The sequence below is a fragment of the Diabrotica virgifera genome, chromosome 9 (genome assembly GCF_917563875.1).
Source record: "Diabrotica virgifera virgifera chromosome 9, PGI_DIABVI_V3a".
In the NCBI taxonomy this organism is placed as follows: domain Eukaryota; kingdom Metazoa; phylum Arthropoda; class Insecta; order Coleoptera; family Chrysomelidae; genus Diabrotica; species Diabrotica virgifera.
In genome coordinates, this window is record NC_065451.1 from 201,177,520 (window position 1) to 201,190,573 (window position 13,054).

The following is a 13,054-nucleotide window of genomic DNA, read 5'->3' on the forward strand; positions in this document are numbered from 1 at the left end:
ATTTTAAAAATATGAAATGCCGAACTGACATATTAAATAAAAAAAGCTCTTGTTAGGATCTATGTGGTTGTCAAATTCAACAATTAAAAACATGACAGTGCAATTTTCGATTTCTACTATGCAATTATCAGTAGTAATTGCACAAGAACTCTAAAATTCTATATTAATTTTAGAGATCGAGTGCAATTTGTTGCGATTATTTCATGAATAAAACTGTTTAAAACTAAAATTTTATTGTAATTTATTTATGTAAGTACAAATTAGTACAATTAAACTCACAGTTGTTATAAATATTAATTTGACGGTTGAAAGTCATCACTTTTATAATTTTTAAAACATTAATTGTCATTAATGTCACTGAATGTATTTTTTCGTAGCAACGAAGGGCATCTGACGTAATATACTTGACGACGGGCAATTATCAAAAATTATCAATTTAATTTAGATTTCTGTAGCTTTCTATTGGTCAGAATCTCCTATGAATGAAATAATCAATAGTAATTGCACAAGAGCTCTAAAATCCTATATTAATTTTAGAGATCGAGTGCAATTTGTTGCGATTATTTCATGAATAAAACTGTTCAAAACCAAAATTTTATTGTAATTTATTTATGTAAGTACAAATTAGTACAATTAAATACGCAGTTGTTATAAGTATTTGACGGTTGAAAGTCATCATTTTTATAATTTTTAAAACACTAATTGTCATTAATGTCACTGAATGTATTTTTTCGTAGCAACGAAGAACATCTGACGTAATATACTTGACGACGGGAAATTATCAAAAATTATCGATTTAATTTAGATTTATGTAGCTTTCTATTGGTCAGAATCTATGAATGAAATAATCGGATATAATATCACAAGAGAGTGAGAATAAATTGAAAATAATGCGACAGATTTTAGAAAATTTGTTTTCTGGCAATAGACACGAGAGCCCGCAGGGCTCGAGTGGTTATTGCCTAATGACAACAAATTTGAGTAAAAATGAAGAATTATTTTCTTATTTATTCTTACTGTCGTGTGATATTCGTAAGATTATTTTTTAATACGTATATTATCGATATTTTCTTAAATGTGACAGTTGTCAAAACTAGGAAACTGGTTGCCACTAAACAGAAACTTATGAAAATGGTTATTCATTTTTGAGAAACAATCTACTTAAAAAAATTCTATTGGTAATTTTTTACAGTAGATAATTCTCAGTATAATTTTAATCTGATTGGACAGAATTAAACACGTGATCAAATATCTTACTATACGATTTGAAGTTAAAATCATTAAAAAATAATCGATTTAATTTATATTTATGTAGCTTTCTATTATAAACAAGCATTGCAAGGTAATAACAGTAACCTTGCTGATTCTGCAATGTATTCAAAGCGGTCACGAACCTGATATTGAATTAAAAATACTTAAGCAGGCCGAAGTAAATAGAAAGATTATTGTCGTAATAATTATTGTCATAATAATTATTCTATGCTTCTATTATTCATGCTGACGTATGTCCATTTGGGTGCCCTACGAGATGTACGTTATCTCCTGTATAGTATAGCGATAGTTTATAGAGATATGGGATTAAAGCAATAACTAAAGGTCGTTCGAAAGCGGCGAACTCAACCAGTTACAAGAAATGCTTTCAGACCTAGGAAATGCTTCCGAAAGAATAGGATTGAACATTTTTAATTTAACAACGGTCAAGATCCTTACTGTTGAGAAAGTGCTAGTCACTGCTGGGGAGGAAAAGATAGAAAGAACATTTCACTTAAAGTGAAAGTGTTAATATTGGCCCGAACAGATTGGTCATAAATTATACCACAGATTTTGGGGTCAAAAATAGGTTGATTGAACCTCACTTATCTATATACAATAGTGCACACAAATAAAGTTACAGCCCTTTGAAGTTACAAAATGAAAATCAATTTTTTTTCCATATATTGAAAACTCTTAGATATTTTTCATTGAAAATTGACATGTGGCATTCTTATGGCAGCAGCATTGGAAATAAAAATTAAAGTTAAATTTGTGTACCCCATAAAAATTTTATGGGGGTTTTATTCCCTTAAATCCCCCCTCCCCCCAAACTTTTGTGTACGTACCAATTTAATTATTAGTGTGGCACCATTAGTTAAACACACTGTTTTTAAAACATTTTGACCTCTTAGGAATTTTTTGATAAGCCAGTGTTTATCGGGATATTTTGAATATTTATCAAATCCACCACATTTTGTATATGATTAAGTACGATTATAGAGACCTGTTATAATCTGAAAATGTATTTATTATTTACATTTTTAGGTATATTTTGAAAAAGGAGCCACATCTCGATAAAAGGTGACTAATCAGAAAAAGACTAAGAGGCAAAATAGTTTTAAAAACACTGTGTTTAACTAACGGTACCACAATAATAGTTTAATTGGAACGTACACAAACATTTAGGGAGTTTAAAGGAACAAAACCCCCATAAAATTTTTATGTACATAAATATATTAAAAAAAAGCCGCATCTCGATAAAAACTCGATTTAATTAATGGTACCACAATAATTAATTAATTGGAACGTACACAAAAGTTTGGGGGGGGGGATTCAAGTGATCAAAACCCCCATAAAATTTTTATGGGGTGGATAAATCTCACTATAATTTTGTTTTAAGATGATCCTGCCATAAGAATGATACATGTCCATTTTCAATAAAAAATCTCTAATAGTTTTTGATATATTGAAAAAAAAAATCGATTTTCATTTTGTAACTGCGAAGGGTTGTAACTTCTTTTACAAGCACATTTGTACTAAGGTAAATTAGGTTCAATCGAACTATTTTGACTCAAGAATGTGTGGTATAATTTATGACCAATCTTTTTAGGACACCCTGTATAATTGTATTTTACATTATTACAAATCAAATAACACCAATCTACTCTATTTTACCTTTTAATCTTAGATTTTTGTCTTCGGATACTTCCATTTCATCACTAAGTAGCAACTCGTGGCCTCTTCGTCCTGATGGTTTGTCGTTCAAGATGGGCTCAACGGTCACCAGTTCAAAAATATTGTTTGTCCTATTGAGTATCTAAAATTATTGACTTTTCAGTGGTAATTTTAATCAAATGTCTTTTAATATTTGCACTTGTTTCAAAATAAGAATAAATATAACAAATTATGTACACCAAATTATAAACTAGATTCTATTGTATCTACGTTATTGACAATCCTTCCTGCTCTTCTTCTTATTTCTTCATTTGAGATTTGATCAAGTATGGATATTCGATCAGCTTTTCTTAGATCGTCCATTTCTACCACTTCCAGTTTTTTTCTTCTCTTTCATCGTCATTTACCAACATTCAGATCCGTACGTTAACTGTGACTATTTCTCGTCCTAACTATGACGGGCATTTTTGTATTTATAATATATTAGGAATGTAGTACCCAAAAAACCCATTTGCAACCTGGATGGTCAAATGCCCTGGCAAAAACCTTATTTCTCTGGACTATTACATGTTCGCTATATTGTTGATCATTTTGGCTTGCCTTCGTTAATATTTCAATCTTTGTAAGGGTACTGTATTATAGGCCTTGTCTAAGTCAATGAACTTTTATAAACATACATATTATCAACACAAGATTTGCCATACCGGAATCCACTCTGGTCTTCTATATCCTCTTATTGGTTTTCGACTTAGATTAACGAAATCGTTTCGTTAATCTAAGGTTTTCGATTCGTTACTTGTTATAACGGACCATACAACCTCCCCGATGAGCTAATAATGCTTATACCTATGTATTTTTACATTTATTTTTCTCTCCATTTTTGTGGATAGAATTTATACACGATACACGCCAAGCTCCAATCTTCTGGAATATTTTCTTGTTGATTCAGTTTTGATTAGACATTTTTCAAGATTAAGAGTAACAATTCTATTAGTATTGACGATCCGACTTTTATTAATTCAATAAGGATATTTCCAGGTCCTGTAGGCTTCCTGTTTTTAATCTCCTTTATGGATCATCTTATCTTATCTACACTCATTGGCTGAACTTCGTCTTTGTCTATTGTATTTGTTCTGAAGTCTGTAAGTTATTTTGCAATGTAAATTTAAAGATATGAAGTACTTAATTACATAACATACTTACCGAACCAAATTTAAAAGCAATCAAAGGCCTTACGAGATCAAACCAATTGGTTATCTTTTTTCCTACTAAATCTGGGATGATGACCATCAAAGAATTGCCTATACTTCTTACTATCATATCTGATCTAAAAAAAATAGTTAGATTAATACGTTCGTAGTAGGTGAGTGCATATAGATTTTCACTTCAGAAAAAATCAAACAAGATAGAACTTTTTGTAATTTTATTAAGAAATGTTTAATAAACAACATGTCAAAAAGTTCTACTCGAGAAGTGGGTGCTTCATTTTATATTAAACAAATGAACTACGAAATTATATGTTTTTTTAGTTAACTCCGAAAATATAAATTTTAGAAAAAAACTGACTTGACCATTGAAAAATTCAGAAAATTTTACAAAAAAACCTTATATAAAGAATTTTCTAAAATTAAATCTGTATCTTCTATAATTTTTTATTTATAACGCTAAAGTCACCCTTTTCACAAACAATGGCGCACTGTAAACTAACGTACGGCGCAGTGCACGGTTGAGTTATTTTAATGTAATTCTTTAACTAATGGATCAAATAAAATTTTACAAATTGAATATGAAAGAAAAATAATTAAGCTATCTTATGGTTATAATAGAAAGAAATAAAATATATGGGCATAAGTACGGTGTCGGCGTAAAGTGAGCCTTACACGAATTTTGTTTAAAAATGATTTAAAAATGTGTAACTAATATAACTTTTCTTGGAAATCTCTCAATCTTGCACAACTTACCTTTCAAGCATCTTACTAAATGATGTTTTATTCAAAAAAAAATCTCAAAAATTTAATTCAAATGATATGACGTCTCAAAAAATGTAATTTTTGAAATCTTCGTAGTTTTATAGAATTACCACCATTTTAAGACGGTATTACTTAAGTTTTAACAGATCTATTACAGTTTTATAAGTGCTTTTGTAAAGATTAGGATGTGATCTTTAAAACGCACTAAATTATTTTACTTTAGAAATGAAATAAACTATTTCTTTTTGAGAAAATTAAGAAAGATAACAAAAATGTAATACAAAAACCGAAAATTACCAGCTAAAAAAATGTTTATACAAAGTGATCAAAACTTTTTTCTGTAAAATTTACCTAAATACATTTAATAATAAGCTTCAACAATAATAAATGTTCAGCAAAAAATTTTTTTTTGGATCTTATACAGTATGTCTGCGTAACTTGGAACCTATTGATAACTTTTTTATTATCAGTTTTACGAAAAAAAGTTATTCTTTATAAAATACTCTGCGTCGTATATAATCTAAGATGCAATCATCAAACATCAAATTTAATTAATGTTATACGAGGTATGTCACAAAATATGAATTTCACTCAAGAGTAAAGTACCTTTACATTTCACAATATCGAAAATTGTTATTAAGAAAAGTTATTTGGAATTAAAAAATTTGTTTTAGTGTTTAATTACATCCTTCTAATCAAAATATTGTGAATCATAAAGGCACTTAACTCTTAAGAAAAATTCATATTTTTTACATACCTCGTATAAAATTAAAAAAGTTTGACATCTGATGGTTGTATCTTAGATTTTAGACCAGGTAGAGTATTTTATGAAGAATAACTTTTTTTCGTAAAAGCTTCAACAATAATAAATGTTCAGCAAAAAATTTTTTTTGGATCTTATACAGTATGTCTGCGTAACTTGGAACCTATTGATAACTTTTTTATTATCAGTTTTACGAAAAAAAGTTATTCTTTATAAAATACTCTGCGTCGTATATAATCTAAGATGCAATCATCAAACATCAAATTTAATTAATGTTATACGAGGTATGTCACAAAATATGAATTTCACTCAAGAGTAAAGTACCTTTACATTTCACAATATCGAAAATTGTTATTAAGAAAAGTTATTTGGAATTAAAAAATTTGTTTTAGTGTTTAATTACATCCTTCTAATCAAAATATTGTGAATCATAAAGGCACTTAACTCTTAAGAAAAATTCATATTTTTTACATACCTCGTATAAAATTAAAAAAGTTTGACATCTGATGGTTGTATCTTAGATTTTAGACCAGGTAGAGTATTTTATGAAGAATAACTTTTTTTCGTAAAAGTGATAATAAAATAGTTATTATAATTGTAATAAAAATGTATTTTCTATGGGAAATAAGCCACAATTTTACTAAAAAAATGAATTTATTAACGTTTCGAAGCCCAAATCGGGTGTCGTTGTCAAAATACAAAATATTATTAAAATAAACAAAAATGTTGTTACTAAGTAAAAAAATTCTTCTAATAATTTATTTAATCTGACTCATTTATATTGGCAATTCAGACGTATATTATACATTTTAAAGTAGAAGACTTTAACATGATATCGCCAATATTTATGAGTTGCGTTCCTGAGACGACTTTACTAAAAGATAGTTCATTCGATTACATGAAATCAATCCCAACTCAAGAATATCCGTCAAAACAAAAACATAGCATGTGATCTGTCTTTAAAAAGACAACCAAATGCAACGATGACAGTAAAATTCTCGCGTTAGAGATTCCATAGTAAATCACGAGGGAAAACCAGGAAGAAACCTCGTGGTACTATCCCGACATCGTAAGTATTTGGTCTTACATTTAATTTACCTTCAAAAAACTAATACCAAATTCTGACTTTAATATGTTTAAATTATAAATAATATTAATAATACACAGATATACAATAAGTAATACTAAAATATAAAATTTGTACTAACTCGATATGTTATTGACTTACTAATCGTGGTATTTTCTTTCTATTGACTTCCTCTTTCAGTATGGGTAACCACATCCTACTGCATTCTACCGAGGAATTTGCGACACAATTTTTTTCATTTAGCATAATTAGAGCCGCTTCTTTAATTTTTCTCTTTTTACTATCTGATTCTTTCAGGACTATACTTGAATCTCTCCACTGAACTCTATGTTCATTATCCCATACGTGTTGACATATTTGAGATCTATCAAATTCTCTATTTTTAATATAAGACTGATGTTCACTTATTCTAACGTTTAATGGTCTTGATGTTTCACCTAAATAAAATTTAAACATATTAAAGTCAGAATTTGGTATTAGTTTTTTGAAGGTAAATTAAATGTAAGACCAAATACTTACGATGTCGGGATAGTATCACGAGGTTTTTTCCTGGTTTTCCCTCGTGATTTACTATGGAATCTCTAACGCGAGAATTTTACTGTCATTTTTGCATTTGGTTGTCTTTTTAAAGACAGATCACATGCTATGATTTTTTTGTGACGGATATTCTTGAGTTGGGATTGAGTTCATGTAATCGAATGAACTATCTTTTAGTAAAGTCGTCCCAGGAACGCAACTCATAAATATTGGCGATATCATTTTAAAGTCTTCTACTTTAAAATGTATAATATACGTCTGAATTGCCAATATAAATGAGTCAGATTAAATAAATTATTAGAAGAATTTTTTTACTTAGCAACAACATTTTTGTTTATTTTAATAATATTTTGTATATTGATAACGACACCCGATTTGGGCTTCGAAACGTTAATAAATTCATTTTTTAGTAAAATTGTGGTTTATTTCCCATAGAAAATACTTAATTATAAAAATGCCACAAGGAAATAGCTTCAGAACAACATTGTAATAAAAAGATGATGAGTATCCGTAATTTGAGAAAAAATTGAATTTTTTTTTTCGATTAGAATGATGTAATTATTTATTTCGACATAGTTTCTAATTTCGAATAACTTTTCATAATAGAATTTTTTTATATTCTGGAATATAAAGGTACTTTACTCTTTAACAAAATTCATATTTTTGACATAACTCGTATAAAATTGATAAAATTTGATATCTGATGGTTGAGTTTTAGATTTTTGATTATCCAGAGCATTTTATTAAGAATAACTTTTTTCGTAAAATTGATAATAAAAAAGTTTTCCATGTGGTTCCTAGCTACGCAGACACACTGTATAAGAGCTTCTGTATAAGAATTTTCAAATTGCAATGCCATATTCGGATTCAGCATAATCAAAAACAAAATAGAAACATATTCGATCAAAGTAAAATGATGAATTTAACGGTATTTTTAAAATTATTTATACAAAACAATTGTTATTGTTTAAACAATTAATAAACAATTAGCGGCCAAATCTGCGAGTAGAAATTTTTACTTTAACATGTATATAAACTAACAAAAAAAGTTTTAGAAAAATATAAGCTTGTTTGAATTTTTACGAAACAATATATGTTTTCGTTCTAATTGCACTCCCTATTCGCGATGTGCAAGTACTTTGAGGGGACACGAGAAACAAAATATTGTAACTTTCTTAAATAATTCATTGTCAATTGAAATTGTCAAATTGACGTATATTTCATATCTACTGTCAATGAAGAAGAAAAATTATATATTGCTCCACAATATTGATGTGATATGCAATTATTATATAAAGGTAAATTTAATTAATTGTATTTTGCTTGCAGTACTGCATTTTAATAACTAATTTTATTTACTACATACATTTGTTTACGTTTTAATAACATGACCTGAATCTCATTTTTTTTAATTATTTTTTTGTAATATGGCCTTGACAATTGTCCAGTAACCAGGACTAATATAATTGTTCAATATAATAAAAGTGCGAATACTGTTGCTGTGCGTAGAAACCAGGTGTCGCTTTGCCGAACTTGCACGGTCCCAATAGTTGAGACTAGAAATTAAAAGTTTTTTGCAATAAAAGACTACAACGCTCTACGCTTTTTATGTAACGTTCTTAAGAGGTAACATCAGTGCGCGAAAAACGCATTCCAAGATTGCAGCTTTAATTTTGAATATTTTGTCGAGATATTCGGCACTTCTTCTTCTTCAAGTGCCGTCTCCTAATCGGAGGTTGGATATCATCATCACTATCTTTACTCTATCCACCGCTGCTCTAAATATTCGGCACACATATTCGTAATATAATAAAGAATGGCGCTACAGATCTTAATTTTGAAATGTTAGTATGTGGAAATTACTCTGTAATTATATAAAATAGTACAAAAAGGACCTTGTACCGCCATTTTTCTTCTTCTACATGTGCCTTGTCCATTGCGGACGTTGGCTATCATCATAGCAATTTTAATTTTGTTTGCGGCGTTTCTGAATAACTCGATCGATGTTAGTCCAAACCATTGCCGTAAGTTTTGAATCCATGAGTGTCTTCTTCTTCCGGGTCTGCATTTGCTTTCTATTTTACCTTCAGCTTCCTCATTAATGTTTCCGTTAGTGTCCATGCCTATGCGCCATACAGCAAGACTGAAAGTACATAGTATTTTAGCAGCCGTATTTTTAGACGGAGAGATATGTCGGAATGGGTGAATATATTTGTCATGTTCTCATGTTGCCATTAAGAAGAACAAAAAAATACACTTTTTCCAAATAAACTGTTTGATCCCATGCTTAGATTTTGTGCCACATTGGAATTACTAAAAATCGATTATCTATAACAAGAAATCGAACTTGACTGACTTGGCAACATTTAGCGCCCCTATGACTATAATAATAATTATTGTTATCACAATATTGTGCCTTCGTTTTTGATAGTATAGTGTCACTACCACTCTGGTACTGCCAACGCTCTGATCAAAAAAGCAAGAATATCAAAAGAATAAGTCCAAGAATTTTGACCATATAATTTTTTTATCAAAACCAACTTACCCAAAAACTATACAAAATGGAAAAATTTCAAATAATACTGAAGCACTAATTGGTAGGTGTTTTTCCTCTCTAGTCATTGCCAGCGATGCTAAAGTAAACGCCCTATTGTCAAATGTCAATTGAAATGTTACGTGCACCATATCAAATAACAGTTCTTCTCTTACTAACTCTATCTTCATTTCTTTATGGTAAAAGTGTCTAGCTACCTGAAAACAGATAATATTAAATTTAAAAAGAGGCAAATAGTAAAATTATCTAAAAGTGGTTTCAGTTAAATTTGCTGAAACTTTCCAGAGAGGTAGAGCTATCGTGATGCTGATCACCATTTCTTGTTAGCCAAGACTCAGAAATCCATTGTTTATAAGTTCTTCTTCTTACAAAGTTTACTACTTTTATACAGTTAAAATAATTGAAATAAAAATAATAAACATTATTTTAAATTAAAGACTTTTCGTTAAGAAACTGCTTTCTGGCTGCATCCTGTATCTCCGGCTTTTACAATATATAAGCACAAGAGACGATGAAAATAGAAGAAAGCAAATAAAGGTAAATACGTGGCCAAAGTGTCCTTTATTTGCTTTCTTCTATGTTCGTCGTCTCTTTTGCTTATATATTGTAAAAGCCGGAGATACAGGATGTAGCCAGAAAGCAGTTTCTTAACGAAAAGTCTTGGATTTAAAATATTATTTATTATTTTTATTTCTATTCTAGTCATAAAGAGATGGAAAAAGTACTTTGACAGCTTATTAAATGAAGAATTTGACAGACAGCCTGAGAGATTCTGTGGTGGGCACTCAATAAGAAAGGAGTCCCTGGTGAATATGTAAAGATTGTGAGGGATATGTATGAGGGAGTAACGACTAGTGTTAGGACAGGTGTGGGAGAGACTGATAAATTTCATGTAAAAGTAGGATTGCACCAAGGCTCTGTGCTTAGTCCGTATTTATTCTCATTAGTTTTGGACCAGATAACAGCGAAACTACAGGGTAACATTCCATGGTGCTTAATGTATGCTGATGATGTCGTGTTAGTAGGAAATAGTGAAAGAGACTTGGAACAAAAACTGGAACAGTGGAGACAAGCTCTGGAGGAAAAACGTTTAAAACTTAGTAGGACAAAAACAGAGTATGTATTTGGAATGTTCATTTAAAGATGGAGCTACTACAAATAAAATGGTATCTTTGGATGGTGAAATGATTGTGAAAAGCAATAGTTTTAAGTACCTAGGATCGGTATTATAGAGTAATGGAGAAATAGATGGAGATGCACGCAATATAATTAGGACTGGATGGATGAAGTGGAAAGAAGCGAGTGGTGTCTTGTGTGACAGAAAAATTCCAATGAAGCTGATGGGAAAATTCTATAAAACAGCCATAAGACCGGCTATGATGTACGGAACTGAATGTTGGGCAGTGAAAAAGAAAGAGGAACAACGAATGCATGTGGCGGAAATGAAAATGCTTAGATGGATGAGTGGAGTGACAAAGAAGGATAAAATTAGAAATGGGTATATTAGGGGAAGTGGCACCAATTGATGCCAAAATGAGAGAGCATAGGTTAAGATGATTTGGTCATGTTCAACGTCGAGACGTTAATCACCCAACACGAAGAATAGCTGAAGTGCAGATTCCTGGAAGGAGTAGGAGAGGAAGACCAAAGAAGACCTGGGGGAGACGATAAGGCAGGACATGTTGGTAAGGGGGATTAACATTGATATGACCCAAGATAGAATTGTATAGAGAAATGCAATTAGGGAAGCCGACCCCGCATAGGGATAAGGCAAAGAGAATGATGATGATGATTTATTATTTTTATTTCTATTATTCTTTGTATCTAGGGTTTTTCGTCTTCCTCGTATTACGAGAGATGTCGCTGTTTTGCGTCTCAAAAGGTGGAAACATTGCATCGCGATGTTTTCCCTTAAATAGGCAGGATTTGTTGATATTTGTTTCAGAGTTGTGACTGCATAGCTTCACTGAGGATGCATAGTTGCTGAAATAGCTATATGGAGATGGTGGTCCAACTCTGAATCAAATAAAAATAAAAACTGCCTTTATCTTTTTCTTCTTCTTCTTTGAGTACCGTGTCCTAATTTTAGGCGTCCATCACAATTTGCCGATATCGTTCTCGATGTTGCGCAGCATGTAACAATTCTTCTGCTAATAAGCCAGTCCATTGACGAAGGTTTTGAAGCCATAAATATTTCTTCCTTCCCATTCCTCTTTTTCCGTCGATTTTTCCGTTGAGCATTAACTGCAGTATCCAGTATCTGCTGCCTCTCATTATATTTCCCAGATATTCAAGTTTTCTCTTTTTTATCATCTTCATCAATTCACCTTCGCCTTGACCTATTCTGTGTAAGATTTCTATATTTGAAATGTGTTGAACCCATGATATTTTGAGGATTCTACGAGATGACCACATCTCGAAGGCTTCTAATTTGTTCATCATATTAACCTTCATGATCTAGGTTTCACATCCATATAATAATACAGGATACACATAACATTTTAGGAACTTGATCCTTAGTTGTAAGTTCAGCTGTTTATGAGTTACAAAGGTTCAAAATTGGTTTGTAGTCCATTTAAATAATACATATTTGTATAATATACAGTGTTAGTGAATATGAGATCTGAATGTCTTTAGAGGAAAACTCACGGAACGTGGCGCTACATTCTGGGTGAAATAGAAAAATGTAACAGAAAAAGATAAAAACTGAAGACGGGATTCAACCGAACGTGAAATAGATTAAACCCAACGTGAAATAGAGAAATTTCTGTCAAAATTTGGTATTTATGACCCTTAAGATAATACCAAATGCTAAAATTTATTGTCCTCTTGATCGTCTCGTATTTTGCCACAAAGTATCGGTAAAGTGACACGCATCAAAGAAAAAAGAGACACGCTTCAAGATCTGTCAACTGGCCAACCGAGGGTACGATCAGTTTCGTGGTAATTTTATGGACGTTTTGTTTTAATTTTTATCATTGTGAGAATTAACCAACCTACTAATATTTTTACCGCCACCACTGGGGGATGTAACCTTTTTGGTTGTCTTTATTCTTCGGGACATATTATGCTTTGACCCATTTTATCACAAAGTAAATATTACTAATTTTACCGTTTTGTAGAGTGGTATGTAACTGCGTTCTCTTTCTGTTTCACTATTATATAATATACTAGCTGACCCGGTGAACTTCGTTGCACCTTAGATAGTGTGTCAT

The 13,054-nt window shown here is 30.7% G+C and overlaps 1 protein-coding gene across 2 annotated transcripts in view; it reads right to left on the reverse strand.

The window, feature by feature from the left end:
• LOC114329289 (soluble guanylate cyclase 88E) overlaps positions 1-13,054 on the reverse strand; it is a 143,411-nt gene that overhangs the window by 27,439 nt on the left and 102,918 nt on the right. For both annotated transcript variants that reach the window (XM_050661509.1, XM_050661510.1), the window contains 3 exons: positions 9,831-10,036; positions 4,132-4,255; positions 2,929-3,070 (listed from right to left, as the gene is read on the reverse strand). In XM_050661509.1, coding sequence (XP_050517466.1) covers positions 2,929-3,070; positions 4,132-4,255; positions 9,831-10,036 — 472 coding nt within the window. The remainder of the gene's footprint in view (positions 1-2,928; positions 3,071-4,131; positions 4,256-9,830; positions 10,037-13,054) is intronic.